The 23,443-nt window shown below is 39.3% G+C and overlaps 1 protein-coding gene across 1 annotated transcript in view; it reads right to left on the bottom strand.

The window, feature by feature from the left end:
- The window catches only part of LOC104517999 (N-terminal EF-hand calcium-binding protein 1), a gene marked incomplete at both ends in the record, with an annotated part of 35,414 nt that extends 12,660 nt beyond the window's left edge, over positions 1-22,754 (bottom strand). The window contains 3 exons of the mRNA XM_010169733.1: positions 5,008-5,105; positions 7,332-7,357; positions 22,646-22,754. Of these exons, the coding sequence (XP_010168035.1) occupies positions 5,008-5,105; positions 7,332-7,357; positions 22,646-22,754 (233 nt within the window). The remainder of the gene's footprint in view (positions 1-5,007; positions 5,106-7,331; positions 7,358-22,645) is intronic.
- Positions 22,755-23,443: the final 689 nt, after the last annotated feature.

Raw genomic sequence — 23,443 nt, 5'->3', positions numbered from 1 at the left:
ACTGCCCTAGGGAGCAGGGGGTTTAAAATAATCTGAAATGGTCCCTGCTTCTCCCCAAGCCTCTGCTCAGAGTCAGCCTTCACTGTGCGGGTACCAGTGTCGGTGCCAGTGGGGACACACAGGGATCAGTCCTGGCTGGAAAATGAGCACATGCTGTTGGCAAAAGGGAAAACAGGAGGCAGGAGGAGAGGGGACTGGTGAAGAAAAGTGAACTTCAAATGAGTGTTTTGCCTTCTGATAAAGGCACTATCAGGGTAGGTCATCACCAGCAAGTCCTCTGTGAGACAGTTCCTCTGGGAAAAAAACCTTCAGACACCTCAGAGCTTTTCAAGTATCTAAACTGAAGTCTGGTGCCCTACAGAGACACACCTGGTTTCCAGCTGCTGCCCCAGCATGGGGTCTCCTCCTGGAGGTCCTGTGTGCTATTTGTCAGGCCTGTGCAGACATCTGGGACATTCGGACATCCTTGAATAATACCCCAGGTTTTCTAAAATACCGCTAGATGCCTTTTTAAACCCCTGAATACTTCGATATTGACAACTTCATTTCATACAAAAATCACTTTTTTGGTGATTAAATGAGCTTTTGCTAGTCTACTGAATACAGAATAGTTCACCACCACCAGAAGGTCGCATTTGTAACATACTAATAGCAATACCAGAAATAAAAATGATAGAGCAAAATTTGTTATTACTGAACAGCTGACAAATAGCAACAATTTTATGGCTTGATAACTGAAGGAAGACATGGTCTTCAGTCCAAGTTTCTTATTTTCAGTATTCACAAGTCAACAGAACTGAGATGTCAAGCACATTAAAAAAGTTGGTCTATTTTTATTTGTCTACATCATTATTCAGTGACAGATTTTATTTTCTGTGCTGTGGGTTGCAAAGTTTCTCTTCATTGTATATATATGTGACTGTAAGCTACAGAATGTAATAAAAATGCAGCTTGCAGAAAATGTTCCATTTATTTGAATAACAAGGTTAAAATTAAATATTTTAATTAAATATGCTTAGAATCATAGAATCGTTTATGTTGGAAAAGACCTTTAAGGTTGTTGTGACCCAAGTGCAGGACCTTGGGTCACACTTGGCCTTGTTAAACCTCATATAGTTGGCCTCAGCCCATCAATCCAGCCTGTCCAGATCCCTCTGGAGAGCCTTCCCACCCTCAAGCAGATCAACACTCCTGTCAACTTGGTGTCGTCTGCTTCTGTGTTTTGCTATAAAAGACATCAGAAAAAAAAGGCGTAAAGAAACAAGCCTTCCAATGCCTTTGTAAACTTCTGCAGAGTCTTTAATTTTTAATGCTTCCTGTATATAAGATGAAGAAGAAATGAGACAAACAGAACTATCCCAGCTTGTATTCTGATCCAGAAAATATCAAGCTGGCAGGTACAAGAAAAACAACTGATACTAAGGATTAACCAACCTGTCCTCACTGCTCCTGTAAAAGCAGCTCATGCAGACTCTCCATCCTAAGGAGAAAAATGATCAAATATCAAATGCCACAAATCCCTCTAAATATCTTCAGATATGTGTTTCTCTTCCTTGTGGAAGGATAAAATACAAGAGACAAGTACCAAAACAGAAGGGCTGTAGCTTCCCCAGCATCCTTTCGTCAAGTATGAAACTGACAGCACCTCTAACTAGCTGTCTCTGATAAACTCTCCCAGAGTGCATACCACTGCAGGTAGGCAGCTCATTAAGTCTTAAATATTTGGGAGCAAAAAGGAGCAACTGAGTACTTAATTCATTTTTTTTAATCCAGTTTAGAGTCAGATAAACAATCACCACTCAGTCCTTCCTATAGAAAATCCCTGCTTTCCTACCAATTCATGTTGCCCATACTCAGTAAGTACTTGCAAATGCACCCCAGTCTTTTCCCTGCTGAAAGATCGTAAGAAATGCTCCCATTTCTCAGTGACCATTGAAAGGACTAGGTGGCTGCAACAGCAGAGCAAAGACAAAGTTTTATTTGTCATGAGGAGGGGAAACCCCAGCCTTGCTCTGCATACATGCTGTTGGCCATTCATAACCAGACCACCCGTTTCTGAGTACCTGCTTGTTTGAGCTGCAGAGTCAGCTTCAGCAAGGAGCTACATCACATCCAGTGTGTATCACTGGTGACAAACATCATTCATCCATGCTATCTCAATGCGCTAACTAGCTTTTGCTCCACCTCCAGCTCTGATTTTAGGTGAATATATTCCAGATTTTAGACTTCAATAAAAGCTTGGACTATTTTGAATGGAAATTTTATTACTTGCACTCTGATGATTTATCAAGTAGTCAGGTCACATAATCTATCTGTTTCCTGAGAACTGAGTTCCTGTTCTGAATAATTCCAAGTTTGAATTGAGAATTTAGTTTCCATACAAAGCTGTAGTTGCTGGGCATGTCCTTGGTAGAAAGCTCTATTTTAGAATATCTGAGGACACATTTTTTGTTTGACTATGTTCACACACTGTGTCTACTAATTGGAATTAAAAGTATTTTTCCAGTGTTAGCCTTTCTCTAGTTCTGCCACCTCTAATGAATAGTCAGTTGGGATATTCCTGAAACAGAGAAAACTCATTAAGCTTGAATCTTCAATCAGGAAAATAAAATTCAAATAAACTGTGGGGTGGTTATTAATTTTTTTTCTTAAGATAGATTCTTCAAGCAGACAAATTACATACTTACTAATATTCCAGATTTTCTTATCCATTTGCTAGTCAGGACAATGCCTACTTCCTACAACTCTGATTAGTCTACTGGGATTCATCCTCTGTAATTAACTTGTGAAGAAATTCTTTACTTCCAGAAGTTATCAGATGACACATCCTCCCCTTTAGCAGTAGTTTGTACACATGGCTATTTTTTTTTTTTAAATATGCATGGCTAGAATAAACTAATCTATTGCTTTTCACTGTCCAGCCCAATGAGGCAGTGAGTCTGTGCACAGTTGCTTCATTAGGAGTGAAAGATGCACAGCATGAACAGGGAAATACTCAGCTTACTGGCTCAAGATCTAAGGACATAAGCTACACTTTCAGATTTGTATTTTGGCAGTCATGTGAAATGTATGAGTACTGCACTCTTGCAGACACCCGAATGCCAAAGAGAACTACTTTGCTAGAGAAGCACAGCTTTATCCCCATTGATTGACCAAAAAAAATCATTTCCATCTCACTATGGGATCTCTCTAAATACTTCTGACTGAAATTTCTGTTGCTGGTGGCTCACCTTCCAGCAATTAGCCTTGTGGTGCTGGTCTGGGGTTGGGTTTGGAGGATCCAGGTTCACTTTTTTCCCTGGTTTGTGCTTTCCCTCACCTTTTGAAGCTGTTCCACCTTGCACAGAAAATTTAACTGTTCAGGCAGGGAAAAAGACCATATTATCCAATATCTTGATGTAGTTTTGATCAGAAATCAAGCTGGGATGTGGTATGAACAAGCAGGTATGACCATAATCAATTGAGTGCCAAGGGGATCGGCCACCTAGCATGTCCTGCAGCATGGCTACCTCCCTCATCAGATGGATGGAGAAACTGAGCTTCTCCTGAGAAACATCTCCTCCAGGGTGAATGCCCCTCACTCTGCTGGTAGGTAACAGCCCTAACACCACCTCCTTGCTGACTCGGAGTGCTGTTTTTGTTTGAAATGCCTGAAATGGAAACGAAATCTTTTTCTCAGTCAGGAAGTTTCACTCAATTTCTATGCCTTCTGTTGTTACTATCAAAACTACTTTAAAGTGATTTACATTGGTCAGTTATATTTCAGGACTAAGCAGCTGGAATGCACAGCCACTGCTTACAGTCTGCTTTTATAATCATAAAAGTACTTGGGTTCAGCTTCAGGGAACACGGGGAGAGATATTACAGCCATTTTAATCTTTTCAAACTATCCTGGAATCTACATTTAACAACAATATAAATACAACTCCTCAGTATGTCTCCACATGACTCTTGCCTACCTAATCTAATGGTAGTTGCTAACATATTTTAAGTCACTAGCATCTTTACAAACATGTTTTCTACTTCAAATATTTGGATTACTGTGATAGTTTCACTGGGCTAGCCCTTGGCCAGCAGCCAACACAGCCATTCACCCACTACCCCCTCACCTGTAGGTTGAGATAAGAACAGTTTAATAATAGAAATAAAAGAAAACTTTAAAAAAAACCCTAATATTAAAATAGTAGTGATAATGATAACAGTAATAAAATATACAAATGAGTGATACACAGTCCAACTGCTCACAACCTGCTGACTAAGCCCGGCCCCTTCCCGGATAACGATCCCGGAGGAGCAACAATCCTGAACCAAAACTGCAATCCCAGAAGAACGAGAGCCCGAGCAAAAACCAGAGAGAATTACCCCCGTCTTCCAGTCAGCCCTGGATAATATACTAGACATGATGAGATATGATATGGAATATTTCATTGGCACATCCAAATGCCAATTTTAGGTTTTTCTATTCACTACACTCCTCCCTCCCAGTCCTGATGCAGCTGTGAAGCAGCCAAACACGGTGGCCTTGAGCTCCAGCAGCAACTAATAATACCAGTACTGTTATCAACGTTCTTCTCATAACAAGTCTGAACTGAAACCAAAACACAGCTATTCTAATTACTAAGAAGAAAATTAACTCCATCCTAGCAAAACCAGGACAATTACTTTTTCAAATTCAGACTATTTTCAGATGTTAATATGCTGATAATACTTACTCACATTTGGCATGGGACATGGAACCCTCTGTTGGTATGACAATATGGAGAACATTCTTCAGATCATTTGCAAAGACAATTTTGATTATATCCAAACTATAATACTTTGCAGGTAGAGCTTTACAGCTTTGATCCATTTTGACAAGCCTTTTCCTACCAGACCTTTGCTACCAACATGTATATGTGGAAGAACTTAAATATGAATTACTAAATTTATCCAGATAAAAAAAATACTGGATACATCTTAAAATAAACAAAATATACAAATGTAAATAAAATGTCAGTTTTTACTTACTTTCTTTGTTTTGTCCATTGCCTTCAGTATGGTTATATTTAAGTCCTCCAAGACAGATAGAACATTTTCATACTCTCCTAAGTGCTTGGAAAAATATTCTAAAAGAAGAAGAAAACCCACATCACCTTCTTATGTCCTGAAAAATCAATATTTCATTAAATATCAATTTTATCAAGTCTGAATTCAGTTATGGTATTATTAACTATCTAGATATATAAAATGAAGAGTTACAAAGAAAAGGGTTATTTTATTTTTAAATTTTTAAATTTTTATTTTCAGTTTAATAGTCTACTTTATAGTTACTAGCAGGAAATGAAGATTACATATATATGTACTAAATCTGATTATATTGATGCAAAAATGAATAACACTGATAAAGCCCTTAGAGGACATAAGATCAAGTAAAGTCTGTTGTGAGTTAGGGTCAGCAGGGACCAGTTGTTTCTTTCTGAGAAGTGAAGAGACCATGAGTTGGCCAGATAAGCTTCTTGTCCCAAATACTGTGATTATATTCTCAACAAAAATGTTGCATGCAAAATACTTTTAACAAAAATAATGGGAAATAACATAAATTGCAGAATGTCCTTGCATATGTGCTCAAAGCAAAGGACATTTTAAAAGAAAGTGGTGATGTAAAATCGGGGGCATAATTCAATCAGAGGGATTACACAAGAGGAGGAAGCAACGCTGGGAAATCATGACCTGATTTGCCATTTGGTCAATGCAGCAAAATACAACAGAGGGAGGCACAGAAGGGAAAAAGTAAGAAAGAAAATTATGTTAAAGCTAGAGACTGTGCTAGAGAAGGCATTTAGACATCAGATCACATGGAAGAGCATGAAAAACAACATCTAAATGGCAGACAGGAAGAACAAGATTAGATAGGAGCTTTTTGAAATAATAGATAGCAATACTCTGAGGCTTTTAAGAGGTCAGTGTGAGCTTCTCAGGGGAGTCACGAAGCTGAAAAGTCTCATAAAGCATGAAAGTTTCAGGAGCACTGTGACGTAACCTGGTATTGCTGAGAGGTTGAATGGAATTATTTAGGATGAAAACATATTGTGAATTAGTAACCTGGAAATGAAGCTTAATTTCTGAGGAGATCTGAGATAACTCAAAAAGCGTTTTATAAACACCAGCTTAAACATGTGTTGAGTAAACTCAGATTCACAGATGAAAGACACCCTAGTGGCAACCTATGAAAGATTTAAAAGGCAGCTGAAGCAGCCCATATTTAATCAAAACAGAGAGCAAACAGAGCCAGTGCCAGGCTAAGACCTGCCTCAGCCCTCTGGCCAGTCTAAGGTAGCTGGTGCAGTCAGGTACAAAGCAAACCTGAAAACCTCCAGTGCAACATCCAAAGCCATAAATCCCTTGTGGAACAAAACCCCCTGTTTTCCTTGGCCAGGTTTATATAATTTCGGCCAGATTCTCAATCAGTGGAAGTCGTCACAGCCCAATTCACTTCAGCTGAGTCTCCTGTCATATATCTATAAGCCACAGGCCCTACTGCCTCTTAGTGGGTTCTTGGCTATGGGTGGAGTCATACTGGGGGTAAGTGAGAGAGCTAGCATTCAACTTGACAGTATTTTCAGCTTTCATGGGTCTTCAACATTGTTGATTACTGGAAAAGTTACCAGGCAACCATCTTTCCCTCAGAAATAGGCTGTTCTTGACAAGTATATCTGTGGTTTTTTATATTTTGTGGGAGGACTTGCAGAAATTTTCTGTGAATTGTTTTCTGCTGTAAGCAGCACCCCTTAATCAGGTGCTGCAAGATCAGCTAGGGAGCAAATGGGGCTTTGGGGAAATGACTCACAGCTCAGGATGGGGCACAGAAATGGGTAGCTGGGCCAAACTTTAGGTCTTGCAGGAGAGTATTTGTGATGAAGGATGACAGAACTTGTCAAACTGCTGTTCTTACTGGATCAAGTTAGAGCAAAGCAATGAACTTTCCTCTAGTGGGATACTAAAGTGACAGTCTTTCAAAATTGCCAAAACACTCATACCTTTGAAAGATTAACTAACTAGAAAAAAAAAATCTCATATGAAAGGGAAACAAGATAAATTATCTATCTCTCTTTACATCAGAACAGATTGATTAGGAAAAATATTTTCAAAGCAATTTCTGCATGTAATGGATGACAGAGTCTGAAAAGATTATAAGCCATCTGCATTCTCCCAGTTTCCCAAAAATGGAAATTATTTTAAAATACAGCTACAAAGATTAAACACACACACACAAAAATCATATTGCACGGTATGTTCACTTGCAGAGGGCTGCTGCAGGCATAAATTATATTCTTGCCCAAAAAGGAACTTACCACAGAGCTCTTCTGTGTCAAGATTGCTGGAAAGATAAGAGGATAGAAGATTAGTGAGCTTAGTAATGTTTTCTGTTGGGTTGGTAAATAGTAGGACTCAAAGATTAGCCTGACTGGGCTATGAAGGTTCCCTGCTCTGTGGCCTTAGCAGGGCTTGTCCGCAGCCGAAGGCTGTAGCTGGCTGCAGGTGCAGCCGCCCTTCCCTAGCACATTCCCACTGGCACCTTCCTACTGACCAACAACCCCTTTTGAAGTTCCTCACCTAGCCTTTGTGTCCTGGTGCAGGGTCACTGCTCCTCGGGCTTTACACACTCGGTCCTAGTGCTAGCAGAAATCCATCTAAGCACCAGAAATTGTTTTTTTTTTTCCCCACCTTTCTGCCTGCATTCCTCTCTTGTGGCTGTCATGCTGGATAGCATGGCTCAGAGAGCTCAGCCCTCCATGCTAAATGAGGGGAAAACCAACCAGATTTCTCCTGTTTGCAGTCTTCACCAGGCAGTAGTGCTTCACAGGAGAGACAGGATAGCAGGAGGATAAAACCAGACATAGCCCATCAGCATGCATAATTTCTAAGTCTTTCTGGCCATGCAAACAGTTTCACCAGTACTAACTTCAACAAAAATTGCATTCTATACAATTCAAAACTTCATTTCAAACAGATTTCATCTTGACCTACTCTTAAGCAGTATTTTCTCTCTTAGGCTTTAATAGTCAAGAGATAAACCATTTGACCTACAGCTCAATTCTGAAAGTTAGCTTATTGACTTTCTTCCAAGGCGAAGAAACTGATTATTAAAGAAACTTAAAAGCACAGATGTCCTTTTTGAATCTTGCTGAGGGGTGAATATTGAATGGCTGATTGCACTTAGGATTTTTTCACATATCTTTTTAATGGGCTTTCTTTATTGACCTTTTAATAGAATGATGACATGGTATTATCTTTAAGTCACTTTTATGAATGGTAACTTTCATACATCTGGCTTTTATTTCGAGAGAGAGAGAGAGAAACAGACAGAAATTGCATGATCCTGGGTTGTCACAAATTTGCACACTCAGGGCTATAAAAACTTCTGAACACTTTTAATTGATGATGTAAATGAGATTTCCCACAACTTTTATTAACTAAAGGTGACGTGACCTGCATTTGAGTATGCCAAGTTGGATGGCTGCAAATGGGTTTTGCATCTGATTTTTCCAATGACCTTGGTGGCAGTCATAATGACATTTGCTGTAAGAATTGGTGCTGAAGCTGAGAAATAACTCCTAGGTCACCAGACATTCAATCCTTGAATACAAGCTGAAACCCTGAAAGCTGAAAAGTTACCTGAGGCAAAAAGCAGTGTCAGAATACGATGATGTTAAATGACAGGAGTTTGCTGTGATGATGTCTACTCTTTGTTCATTGTCCCTGCATTTTTTGCCCTTTCACATCATCTGCCCTAATGCCTCTCTTTATAAAAGACATTTCTGTATTTCTTAATGTACAGCTTGGTAACTGTATTTAAAACAGTCTTTCACATTGTCAGTGAGCAAAATTCATGCTCTCTTTTCAAATTTCATGTTAAAATCCATTCTGGTCCTTGTTCTTCTGCAGTATCCTCAGCAATGTGGTGGTGATATAGTAAGGCTCAGAGGCTATCAGTGTTGCTGTCATCAGAACGTTGCTGTTAGTCCCACTGACAGAAGAGATGCAGCTGCAAATGGTCTATGAGTAAAAATAGAAAAGTATTTGGGTGCTGAAGTAATTTTCAGTTAGAATCGAGCACCTGAATGATGAGAAAATTATTGTCCACAGTGATTTGTGCAGCAGCTGTGACAGAACATAGAAATGACACAAAGAGTGTGGATTTCAGTCTAACATACTCATAGTCTTTCCCTCTCTATTATAAATACTCTACGAGGATCCATTGTTTGTGGTATCCTGTCTGAAGGGGATGCTGGTCTAGGCAAGGAAACTATAATTTTGTGTCACTGATTTTTTTCATTCTCTCAGAAATAACAACATGCTGCTGCAAACACAGTTGTGAACAAACCTAGAAATTCTTTTCTGTATACAAACAATTTTGAGCTCCCTGCAGGATGCTGCAGAAGCAATTAAAGAAGTTTGGAATATATTTAATAGTGCAGGACTGAGACACACAGCAGAGGGCTGTTTCTGCAACTCAATACTCAGGTTTATAGTGGGCACCTGTTCATAATTTCAGTGGGTATGTATGCCAAGGATGCTTCTGCTTAGACCTGTAATCTGGCAACGCTGAATATGTTATTTGCAATATTTGCTGGATGACTCACTCTGATCTTGACAACCACCCAAAGCATAGAGTGCAGACAAATGCACGTCATGTCTGCACGATCATTTTTTTTTTAAACTTCTGATCTCAGTTTGCTTTCTGACTACTAAATACAGTCTCTTTACATGTCTTTTACTTTGTGTCTAAAATGTTCTCTACCTAATAACATGACTTATTTTAAAGGACTGTTACAAATATTCCATTGAGTAGTACTGATCACTGCAAAGTTGATCATACCTGTTGCTCAGTGACAGAAGCAAAATCAGCTGAATGAACTTTGGCAAAAGTGCCTATTTGTGGTACCTCTGTGTCCTGGTTTCAGCTGAGACAGAGCTAATTTTCTTCTTAGTAGCCAGAATAGCATTGTATTTTGGTTTCAGTATGGGATTTGGAATGAGAACATTGATAATATACTGTTTTTTTCATTGTTGCTAAGAACATCAAGAACGTTCCAACTTCACATGTTTTGCTAGTCTGCAGGTGCAGAAGAAAACTGGGGAGGCATAGTAAAATTATAGACTCAAATTGGCATTTGGATATTCCAATGGGATATTCCATATCATATAATGTCATGTTCAGTATATAAATGAGAATTGACTGGAATACACTCTCTCTGTCTTTGCTGGGATTGCAGTTTTGGGATTTTTGCTCCTCTGGGATCGCTATCTGGGAACAGGCTGGGCATCGATCAGTGGGTGGTGAGCAATTGCACTGTCTATCACTCATTTCCATATATTATTATTATTAGCATTATTATTATTATTAGATTTATTTTATTTCAATTATTAAATTATTCTTATCTCAACTTAAAAATCTCCTTACCTTTACCCCTCCAATTCTCTCCCCTCTTCCCTGGGGCAAGGGGAGAGTGAGCAAGCGGCTGTGTGGTATTTGGCTGCCAGCCAAGTTAAGCTACGGCACTGTGGAAGTGGCTCAAAATGTAGGAGTGCAAAGAGCTGTGACCACGCTCTTGTTCTGCCCACCACAGTCAGCTGTGGACTGGGGCCAGACAGGAAGGAGGAAAGGTTAAAGCCATTCCACCCATCCACTGGTGTGAATCCTCCAAACCACAGACCCATCCACTGAGCTGACACTTACCATTCTCTGGGACAAAAGGCACCTTCAGGCAAAGGTACCAGCAGAACATCTGCATATATTCTTTGGACCACAAGAACAGGAAAAGACATCTCTTCATTACAGAAATTACATGTAAAGTATGAACTCTGATATCTAAAGCAGTTATTTTATTGAAGAATCCAATACTATATGAAAGACTTCATGAACAAACTTAATCTAGGAAATTCATTGCCATGACTATCATAGCTGGAGAAGGATAACACTTTCTTCTTCAGATCTCTTTTCATTCTCAGATATGAGAAGGATTTATTTAAGAGGCTTGAAGCAACTCTTTTTTGGGTCCCATCTGCACGTCTCTTTGCTAAATTTGGTTTTAGGGAGGAAAGTTTCAGGCTGATATCTCCTATTGTTAAGTAGAAACGTATAATTAGTGACTGAAAGGAGTTAAATATTATTTAGACTGTGCAAGGGTAACTGAATAGTCATCCATGGACAATCTCAGCCAAAAAGCTGTAAGCTCTTTGCAACAAGAAAGTCTGCATACCATCCCACTTCAAGTCAGCAAAATAAGTGCTCCAACACTATAGAGGGTGTTGTGCAAGGAAGCCTTATATGTGCACTTCCATTTTGAGGGTATTCTGCTTCACAGCTCCTTTGCAACAGCAAAGACATTTTTGTTCAGGTTTGTTCAAGGTTTCTTATCAGTGGAGGCAAACCTGCCTTTTGCCATCAGTAGGATGAGGTATTGGGACAAGCCCAGGCATTGGCCTCTTGCCACAGAAAAGGGAAAGGAGGAAGAAGGGCCAAAGGTAAGACAGAGCTCCTGGGACTTATGCCTGGGGAGCCCTGAGGACACTGCTGCTCTTCAACTGCAGGGCTAGCTGGATTGTGCACCCTCCGGCCTTTCAAACACAGCAGCCAACTTGGTTTTCTGGGCTCTGACGCAGGCAGTGGGGTCACGGCCGTTTTAGTGTCCCAAATTGTGCCTCACTATATAATTGCCTAGTTTGCTTATGCTTAGCTCCAGGCCAAGTGATATCACAGAATCACAGAATATTAGGGATTGGAAGGGACCTCAAAAGATCATCTAGTCCAATCCCCCAATTGGACTAAATTCTGACAGCTTCAGAATTGTCACTTACTGCTCTGCATCTGGCAGGACTAGAGGAGCGAATAAAGTGTTTTTTTCCCCACTAACAACTCATCTGAAAAAAACCCTAAACCCTAGTCCTTTGCATTAGGCAATAATTCACAGGCATGCAATGACTATATAGCTGGCTAGCCACCTTAATAATCCCAGCTATAACACTCTCAGTGTTGTTAAAAGTCTTAATACTATTAAGTTGTGGTGCATGCTAAAATCTGTAACGAACTATACAAGAGCTGCAGAGCTGTGACTTTTTAGCAGAGTCTGAATCACACCAACCTAAACAAAGAGATGAGAGGCAACATCATGGCGGCTCTTTTGCCACAAGGAGCAAATTTCAGACTTTTCGGTCCACAGAAGATGATAATGTTTCAACTTCTGTTTTTGTCCCTAAATGACTTTTTTTCTAAACTGAGATTACAAAATAAAATTTTTATTTTGTTTTATTAAACTGTTTGGAAATGCACATGTTGATAGAGATACCAAAACTACCGAGGTTCTCTGGGAAACTCAGATTATGGAAGGGGCTAGGCCCTCAAACGACACCTACCATTAAGCAATGACCTCATTGCTAGGAAGCCAATGTTCTGAAGAACAGAACTGAAATGAAACATTCTAGGTCAGCTCCGTTTAGGTCAATGCAATTGAAACTACTCATTACCATTTAATATTCATAGTGTGATTCTCATTTTTTCTGCAGAAAGTTGAATTTCCCATTAACAATAACCATTCATATGGAAAATTTCCAAGTAACTCTATTTGTAGGTTGACTGACTGACCAGGGGATCCATTAGCATCAGGACTGTATAAATCATTCTCAGTAAACTGGTTTTATTCAGTCATGATATACTAAACTGTATAATCAGCTCATTCTGACCAGTATCTTGCCTTTTTCTCTGTATTTCATTTCCAGTCTGATTTCTGTAGCTATTGTCTTGAAAAGTCTGAGAGTTAAAGTCAATAGCTGCAATTACATCTCTTAAATGGTACCAAATGCACCTTTCTGATGTCAGTGCTGCACCATGTGCCTGAAATTCTCATGTAATCCAAAAGAACTAGTTTTAAAAAATGGCTGAAAACCTATGTATTGTTTTTCTCCTGCAGTGTTTTGCATTCAATAATTCCTTTTTAGAAAATACACTTTTCTCTCACCTGCAGTTCACCTACTTAAAGAGCCTCTCTGTACCTCGTGCTGTTTTTAATACATCTTTTTTTTCCTCATTGTACTTAGAAGTTCATTTTTTTTTCTGTGTATTTGTACTGAACTGTGATAAATCAGCAATAGCATGAGACTAAAATATGCCTTCCAACTGAAACAAAAGAAAGCCGTCCAAAGCACAGATAATTATTATCCTTAGACTATTGTTAAACTATTCAGAATTTGTCATTACAATGTTTACAAGCAGAGTCTTGAAAGAAGCACTGTGGTCCCATATATGCATTTCATTTTAGTTTCAGCGCTGCAGGTGGCCAAGGCTGTCAGGTCTTCACCAAACTCATCTCTGGCTTGTGCATAGTTTATCTTCTTTCACTTGTGCCACATGCAAAGGCTTAATGGGACCTTCCTGCCTTTGGGAGGTTGCCTGTACCTGAGGTCTGCTGCAATAGTTCAAGCATCCCCCCCTGTACCTTGTAACTAAGGTCCTGGCTAAGGACTTCATTTTACCAATGAGAAAAATGAGAAAACCAAGTCTGATTCCCCACTGACTCTCATGAGTCAGTAATCAGTGAGGCATTTCTCGCACTCTCTCCGGCAATGCTGCAGACTGAATCCCTCCAGATCCTCTGCATATCTCTTAGTTTGTAACTTTGCCAGATCTTCTCATTATCTTCTGACACTTTTTCCCTGAGGATGTCATTATGCAAAAACAATTTTCAGGAAAGTAATGAGTGGGGGGAAGGAAGGGAGAAAGATAAGAGCAAAAGGGAGGTTTACATTTGCAATGACTGCTAAAATGTATTCACGAAACCATTAAACATGTCAAGGATTCTTGCTCTGCTGAAACATGGGCTCATCACAGTTGACATTAAAATTAGGCAGGGGCAAATTTACCAAGGAAATGAGCTTTAAAAGCATTCACCCTATATGCCACAAATTTCAAACTTTTCCTGCATACTTCTCCCCATGTAAAAAGATCTGTGCTGCTACTTCCTCTGCTTTTGGGACAATTATTCAGGCAATAACACAGGTAAGCAAAGCAGCTATATTTCCACAGAACTATTTCTTCTGAAGCTGAACTGTGCTGCAATACTGTCTTGCTTGCAAGCTGTTTACCATTCAGAAGTCCAAGTAATTGCAATCCATTAATTGTTTAGAGGACACTAATCCCACAAGTTAAGGTTTTCTGAGTTGTGATAATGGGGAGTTTAAATAGTTTCTTCAGCAGTAGTACAACCACCAGGCAGCTGCACTGAACATACGCCCACACTGGATTTAGAAGCCAGATGCAAGCTCACACAAATGTTAAGATACAAACTATGTAGTGGGAATGATGCTCACATTATTTAAGTACTTAAAATGTCAAGTTTACAATAAAAAATACCACTTTTGTTCCTGATTAGATGCAAATATGGGAGGAAGAAGATCTTCAGATTTAGGTTTAGTGCATACATTATGATTTAGTGATTCAAAAGGGCCAAGAAATGAAATAGCAATGGAAATAACACTAAAAAAATCTTCAATATTTTTCAAGTTGAAAGTTGGCAAAAGCCAGTCACGTTCAATGATTCTTCTTCCTATTTAATCTGTAAAATATTCTTGGGCTCCAATCTTCTCCTAAACTAGTACTTAGGGGACTATGTTAAGAAACACAATGATTAAGGTTGTAAGACAACTCCACTCTTCTCTCCTCACCCTTAAACTTCTCAGATATTGCCTTTGTAGTCTGCAGTTTTTGAAAACGTTGCTTCTGTTTAACATCACCAGCTCACTTCTCTTGTCTTCAGGTGGCTTTGAGCAACAGTCCCTGACAGCTTTTGCCTTGAGCTGTGTGTGGTGATTTATAGTCATGCAATGATAGAACAAACTGCTACCCAACAAAAATGAGTGTTTCATGTTCACTTGATGGAGGAGTTAACAACCAGGATGTTCCAAGAAAGCAGAACATGTAGGTCTTCAGCTTCAAAAGTACTTCAGCTATGACTTACAGACCATGTCCTCCATGAGATGTGTGTTGTCATTCTCCTTGTCAGACTTGGGAAAGACTTCTGGTGCCTTTGCAGTTCCTGCACTTGCCTCCAACACCTTTCCTATTGTTCCCACCAGCCCTGCAGAGCCTCACTGAGCAATGTGTAGCTTGGAACTAAGGTTGGGGAGGGGAGAGAGGAACCAGAAACCACACTGGACTTTCTCTGCCCTCACAAAACTCCTTCAAAAAGGTTAACTCAGCTTCATGTAGAATGCAGTGAGTTTTTTTGAGAGGTCAGGACATGCACTGACAAGCACATTACAGATGTATAACATAGATGTCATGTCAAGTATGCGTCAAATCAGGAGGCAAAGATAAACTCTTCCTCTTGCTCCTTCCACGCTCACAGACATGCTCTCATTTTGGTCAAACTTGTGCTGTGGTGGCTTGACCTCTACTCAACATGCTGTGGGGATCTACCTTAGCCTCCCGATACCTTCAACACAGCTTAAGATGTTGCCCAGATGCTTATAGTGTACTTATTTCTGGGCTATCTGCAAAACATTTAAACCATTATGAAGGGGGGAAAGCTCATTGTACAACTCTAGGTTGAAGATTAACTCTAATAATCACTGCTCTTGGTTCCTTGCCTATACTTTCAATTTTTTTTAAAGGATCTTTAAATTCAAGACACCGCTTTGCAGTAGATGCAAGTGCTAAGTGCTGCATGCTAGGAAACAAGAACCTGGAGTCCTGGCTTGTAAGAAGTACAGACCTCATCACTGCTGCATCAATGCAAAGCCTTTTCTTACACTGGTGTGAGGTTGTCTGAGTGGGGACCCTCCATAACAGCTTCTTTATACTATTTAATGGTAAGTGTTTGAATAAGGATTGCCCAAAGGTTTCATGAGATCCTGGAAAGCACAAATAGAAATGACTTGCAGTGGAAGTCAAATGCCTAATTGGCTTTCAACTTAAATCTGAAGTAATGACAATACTGGAAACTGCATTTAAGGAACAATAGTTAACTGCTACTCCACTAAAGCAGTGACCTCGTGTGTTGCAGTTGTTATCCCGCAACGTCCTGTCCGGTCGAGGAGGCACAGAGACAAACCCTCAACCCGTCTCTGGGCCAATGAGCACTGACACCAATATGAGGATGCTGCAAATGGCGTTTAATGCTGTGCGACACAGTACTATATGGTGTGGGTTCACTACGTCACTTCCGCCTGCTTACATCACAGGCTAAGTGCTATTGGCTACTAGGAGAGAGAGGGGGGTGTCTTACCTTTCCGTACAGCGCGATATCTTCCGGTCGCCAGACCCTATCTTACTACACTCGTGCTAATTATACATCAGGAATGCTAGTCCTATGGTCTAATCAAAGCAGTCTGCTGTCTCTTTATGTAGCTTTTGAAGCACAGTATTGCTGAATAATCAGAATTTGCTTGTTTTACTGAAGAACATTAAGATTAATTTAATGTATGATTTAATTCTTGGCATTATCTCCCGGCCTTGATTAGCAAACAGGAGACTGACATTCACTTGGTCACCACAGTGGTCTATTGGTCCAGTGTATTCTTGTTTCTTTGTGGTCATAGGAGCGGATTTTTTTTAAAAAAACAAACTCACCTATGTTAAGCCCTTGTGAACAGGTATGAGCTACTCTGCCCATGCAGGGAATTTCTGGGTAACTCTATGTATCTTGTAGTTGGCCTTTAATTATTATATTGGCTTATGGTTCAGTGGACGGAAGACCCCTTCACAAATTTCATTTTTACAATTTACCTTTTTGATTACCAGCTCTTACAAATATAATTCTGGTATTAAAAGACTTTCAAGAAAGGTTAAACATTGTAGCAGTACTAAGATATGGGAAAAAAACCTTCCTTTTTGCATGGAAACACTACTTCACCTAATCTGATTGTCTAGATAGTGATAGCATCATTATTAATCTATTTTGTACCTGATGTATATTAATTTATACATTTGTTTCAGGCTATATCAAAAGGAAAAAGGAATGGAAGTTAAAACAATCAAGCAATCAGTTTGTATGGTGTGTCTTTACTGGTATTTATTTAATGTTTAAAATGTTATAAAAAGGTAATGTAGATTTTACGAAACAGAAAGAAATATTAGCCAGTCTACATATAAGTACATTCATAAATTGCAAAATATATGTCCAAATGATGTACTGAAAAAAGATCCTTAGCTAATGCAAATTTTCAGTAAAAACAATGATCTGCCCTGGATGAATAACCTGTACTTTAAGGTTTAGACAAATTGTAAATATAAATGCATTCGGGTATAATGCACTCTATTCCACCTATCTTTTGGAAACTTTATATTGTGGTAACTAATTCCTACTCATTTTTTTATTTTTTTTTTCCCCTGGTGATTATGGCCACTGCAGTACCAACTGACTCTTCTTTTACTTTGTACAAATTATATTGTGGTAACTAATTCCTACTCATTTTTAAAATTTTTTTTCCCCTGGTGATTATGGCCACTGTAGTACCAATTGACTCTTCTTTTACTTTGTAAAAAGGTAACACCTGTCTGCACCAAACAGCAAGGCGCAGAGATCACAGGCAGATACAACCTTAATTACTGGGAAGTGAAACCTCCTATTACTTGCCCTGCTATCACATTGAAAATGGTAACTGCTCAGGAAATGGTAATTTAGCAGTCTTCCATAGTCTATCTGCTCTGTAACAGGTATGTTACATTACCTTGGCTTGGTCTTTTAAAAAGGTAATAATATTCTAATCTCTCTTCAACAAGACTGGCATTAGGACCTATGTATCAGGGTTTTTTAATACCTGGTTAATTTAGTTCCCTTAAAAGTGTTAAGCCAGTGTAAGTCTTTTATGCTTTGAATATTTTTTGAAAGATTGCTGCAGCAGAGCTGAGAAAGGAATTCAGATTTCTTGAGCATGTGGCCCATGGATATCATGCCAAGGCGACCTCTCCTTTTTTTATCTTCAGGCTTTGAAGTACAACAAGTCATGCACACAGACTGTGAGGTTCTGAATGCTGGCAGAGCTGAAAGATTTAATGCAGGTGGAAACAACCCAAAGTCTGCTCTTGTGACAATCTGGGTATGAAACCTTGAGAATCTCGAAGAAACGATCTAGCAGATCGTGACATGTGTCCCTAGCCATCTGTTCTAGGCATTTACGTGTAGCGTGAATCTCTGCATAATCTCAATGCTTACAAAATATTTCTGGGATAGGGAACTACAGTCTGCTTTTTGTAAACAGTGAAGTGAAGCAGAGGGGAGATAAATGATTTGCCCAGAGTTTGACAGAGTCTATATTTTAATTGGATAAGAGAGACAAAATAATCTCTGCAAATCTTCTCCTACTAGATACACAACTGAGTAGAATTTCTCACCCTCCTCTTCTAAAAACCAGCCAGAAACTACTGGGGAATTATAGGCACAAATAACGATTTTAATTTCATTCCCTTGGGTAATTTGCAAGTGAAAACATCACAAAACAGGTGGTTTGGAGATTGTTTGAGTTGTACAAGATTCTCCTAATGCTTGCATTACAAAATTTCACAAGGATCAATGAACATTTTGCTTCTTTTCTTAGCCAGCTGGCTAATTTGAGACATTTTACATAATCTGCCCTTTTCAGCAAATGCCAGTGAGTAAAGTTTTTGCCTCCTTATATCTGCTTCATGTGATTCTTGCTGGTAAGCTATACTAACAAGGAATTAATATTATACTGTCCAAGCTGTCTCTCTTTGCTATATCCCTCTGATATTTGCCATGCTCCATCTTGCTGCCTGCCTGGCGTCAGGGTTCTCAAAAGCTTTCAAAGGTGCCAAGGAAAAGCCTTTGAAATGTATTTGCCTCTGTTAAACAGAAAAATCAAGTGGTCTAGAACATTTTTCAGCTGCAAAGTCAGGCACTAAGCCTTTTATCAGTTAAAGACTTAATGAAAAAACATATTCAAAAAGCTGCTTCTTGCTGTATTAAATCATGTTATTATCTGTATCTAGGTTCTAGTCTATAACAAATGTTAACCAGCCAATAGAAAGCATCGTTTCTTCTGGTTGGAAAAGATAATTTAGTAAGTTTTCTTAGTCTTCCACCTGTTCAATGGCCTGCAATACATGAAAAGATGATCCTTCACAGGGTGTATTCTCTGTGACTTTTGTGTTCTGCTTTTTGCCTGGCTTTTCCTGAACAGTGAGAATGATCTCTCTCTCTCTCAGATGGCTGCTGTGCCAGTTTCATTACCTGTTCTCAGCTAATAACTAGCATCCAGCAAAGTCACACATATTCTTCAGGTATGCCTATCTCCCAGGACGAAAAATGTAATGTTATTCTCACTTTTCTGCATATTTTTCAGGTCCAGATATTCTCTGCTAAAGAGAAAAAGGTTTACAAATAATAAAAAAAATACAAATAAAAATATTTTACAAATTAAAAAAGCTTTACAAATAAAAAGAAAGGAAAAATAGATGTAGAAAATCTATCTTTTATTCTTAGAAATCTTACATAGTCATCAAGGACATTTGCCCTCATCAGGATGCTCCCTGACAAATGCAGACAAATGGAATAATGGTAAAATAAAACCACTCTCATGAGATATGTGCTGTGCATGAGGAAGCCAAAAGCTGTATGAATGAGTCTTTGACTCTGGAATGAGTCTTTAACTCTGGGTTAAAAACTTCCGTGAAGGCCCTTAATCTGGCTAAGCAAATTCCCATGGTGTTCTAAGAAGCATGTGATTCATTTTGCCAGGATTAGGCGGACTGCAAGTGTTGTATTTGTTCAAGATCATATTTGTTTCTCAGTCTCTGCCACTGATTTTAAGAAACCCAAGGAAATTATAATGTTACACCTGTATCTTCTGTACACAGTACCTATTTATTTAGCAGTATTTCTGCAACCTTCTGCTTTGAATTTATAGCACGTAGGTACTTCTGACAAATTACGGAAGTATAGGAAATTAGAGATATAATGACAGCCTTCTCCTCTTTTCTTATGATAAGAGATACCCTGTTTATATTGCTGCTTCTCCTGTGTTGTCGGTTAAGGAAAATGATACATCTGGGAAACCTGTTTCTCTGTTGCATTCTAGTGCCAAGAATCTTCAAACACGGGATGGTTTACTGGTTGCTTTAGGATGGTTTTGGGATTAGGAGTCCAATTCCTTCCATTTTGTGCTGTCTAAATCTTCTGATTCTGGGGAGATTTTTCCTGATTTACAGAAACACAAGTGAGATCAGAGCTAAAAAAAAAATCCACAGAGTTATTTAGGCATGTACTCCTAGGGAATTTATTCCTCTGTTTATATTAATTAGGTGCCTATGGCAATACTTTTAGGACTGCACAGACCAGATCTAAAAAAGGATTCCTAAGTGCAGGCATTTCATGGCTCCATATAATCAATACTGTTCATGAAAAGTACTTCATAACCCTTTATAAAAAAGCAAGCAGGCTCTTAAGACAGCAGAGAAATGTGGTTCTGCATGTAGACTGTATATTTAAATGGCTTGAAATAAGCAACAGTTTGAATAGTTAATATCTTAATTTAATTATTGATTTTAAAAAATGTATATTGGCTAATGAAAATATAGAAACTTTTAAAAAATTTTGATGTTTGTCATCCTGGAAGATGTTCACAAATGGTCACAAACTGAGATAAAGGTTCCGTAGCATACACTTGTACAATATTGATCAGATTTCAGACTTCAGTTGATCTCTTTCTTCACACTTTCTGGAAAAGCTGAAATGGTTTAATAATTCCACCTAGATTGGAGGTAGGCAAAATTTGCAAGGGAAGAGAATATACTTATTCGACTAGCTGGTAATGGTGGAAAAAATTGACAAGCTTCCAAGCACACAATGCCTTCAGTGAGGTTCCTTCAGAAGAAAGAGCTTTGAGATGGTTCCTGAAAAAGCCTTCAGCTGGACTTCCAGGCTTTCTGCTGTAAGGGTAGTTGTCATGTCAATGGCCAGCATCACGCCTGGACATTGACAGGCCTCCAGAGTGATGGGCCTGAGCTTGGGTTAGCGTTTGGGGCTGATAATACACAACTGTCACAAGAAGAACTAGGTGTTTGCAGAGCAGGAGTGGCAGAAGTGGAGGAAGAGGGGGACAAGTAGGGGTGTGATGCTGTGACACAGACACCCAAAGGAGAAAAAGCCATAGGAGAGTCACTGTCAGGAAGAACGGTCCAAGGGGAAAGGCCTGTCTGGAGCTATCTGGGGTAACGGACGAGTCCTAAAGTATTAAGGTGATGGCCACATTTATGTGTCTGAGGAACAAGGCTACTGATATCTTACTGTGTGTTGGTGTCTGTATGTTTATGAAGTAGATGAAATACAAAATAACAGCATGTTGGTCTTTTTTCCCCTGTGGGAGGTAAAAACCACAGAGACACCATGGATTGTGCATTGGATAAGATCCTGTTACTCTGCTCCTACCTGGGATCAGGGCTGTGATAGCATCTTAATACTTGGTGCTCCACTGTATACAACTGAGAAAAGTGATACTGACTTACTGTGTACCCACTCATTGTAAACAGAATCACAACCCACACCGTGATTGCTACACAATGTGTTCATAACCATTCAGCAAAAGCAATAAAAGGTCTCTCATCAGGACCTTCTCTACCCCAGGAATAGTCTAATTTAAAAACCACTAGCTGTAGCACCCTCATATTTGACAGTAAATAGGAGACTTGCTGTGAATAACCATCAGTGGCCAAAAGCAAATAAAACAAAATTAATTATCTTCTTCAGCCACAGAATCACAGAATGGCTGAGTGTGGTGGTTTGGGTTGAAGTTCCTGTCAGCTTATTTCCCCGGGTCACTCTGAATGGCAGCATGACCTTCTGGCATACCAGACACTCCTCCCAGTTTTGTGTCATCAATAAACTTGCTGAAGGTACACTGTGCCCCATCATCCAGATCATTAATAAAAATGCTAAGCAGGACTGGACCCAGTGTTGACCCCTGTGGTACAACACTATAGTTACTGGCCTTCAACTAGATCTTGTGCCACTGATCACTACCCTTTGGGCCTGGCCTTTCATCGTTTTCAATCTACCTTAATCACTGTAGATAAGGAAAAGTTAGCTTAAGAGAGCATGCAATGACACAAGTTTGGCTCTGTTGAAAGCAATAAGCAAGGTTCTTCACACCCTCAACCTGTGGCCTTGTTTAGCCAAACTATAATGAGGATGTTCAAACAGCCTAGGTGACAACACCAACACAATTACCATGCCAGCATCAGACAGGATGGCTTTTTCTGCTCTCTACTATGATTTCTTCATTTATTTTTTCCGTACTCACCATCTGCTCCAAGTATTCATGTCAGGTACTGAATCAGTGAAGAGGAGTAAAAAATGGAGGAACTAAAATTTAAGCCACAGAACCTTTTTCTTATTATCATGGGTGGAGAACAAAGAAGGCATCCAGTTTCCACCCTGTGTTCTCAGTACCCAGATCGCATTTATTGGAACATGTGGGTATTTCTACAAAGTTTAGAAACACTTCACTTGTACAGTTTAGAGCCATTTGACACAGCCTACCTTCCCTGAAGCAGCCTTCTTCTCAGACTTATTTCTAAAATCAATTTCTGATGTATTTTTTTCCCATTCTTGGGTACAGAAAGTAGCACTCATTGTAAGAAGGGGACACTTACTCAGTATTGTTTGTATCGATTGCATGAAAAAGTTCATGCAGTTCTTCTCCACTCAGAACTCCATCAGCAAAGTAAGCTTTGAATTCATCAAAGGACAGTTTTCCATCATCTGAAACATCAAAGAAATGGAAAGTGCTTTAGTTACATTTATGGTTTTGCTTGTTTACTTCATGAAGTAGAAGAGTAATTTATTAAAAAACCCTAGATATTCAGATTAAGTGTAGAGACTTTACATATTTCATGAAGACACATAAAGAACATGATGTTAAATGCATCAGCTGTTGTATCTGAGTCCTCAGTTTGCCTGGTAACTGTTATTCTTCCTTCTCATCTGTCAAAGAAAGTAAGTTGGTTTTGGTAAGTCTCTACTGACAAATACATCGATACAATCCTGTCTTTTCCTTGATCTCGTTCACTGCAACTTCTCTTTGTCATGCCCCATGTTTCACCTACTTGCTGCCTGCCAGTGTCCTCACCTCTACATGGTAGATCAGTGACCTTGTAAGACTAAGTGGGACAGAGAAAATACAGGGAAATGCAAAAGCAAACACTTGTTGAAGGAACATGCTAGTTCAATGAAAATTTCTTCAGCTACCTATAGCTATCTATTTATTTCCCTTTCCTTTTCCTCCTCTTTCTTTCCTCTGCTCCCTGCCTCCTACATGGGAGACTGCAATTCAAGTGCACAAATCAATAGCAGAAGGGATCTGACCCTGGTACTCTTCTCTACCTTAGGACACTAATCAATACACTGCACCAATTTGCAGCATTCTGATACTCCCTTTCTTCATAAAATAC

Source organism: Antrostomus carolinensis, unplaced genomic scaffold, assembly GCF_000700745.2.
Source record: "Antrostomus carolinensis isolate BGI_N321 unplaced genomic scaffold, ASM70074v2 scaffold2866, whole genome shotgun sequence".
Taxonomy (NCBI): Eukaryota; Metazoa; Chordata; class Aves; order Caprimulgiformes; family Caprimulgidae; genus Antrostomus; species Antrostomus carolinensis.
Note: the sequence above shows the minus strand (reverse complement) of the source record. Positions and strands in the feature narration are given on the sequence as shown.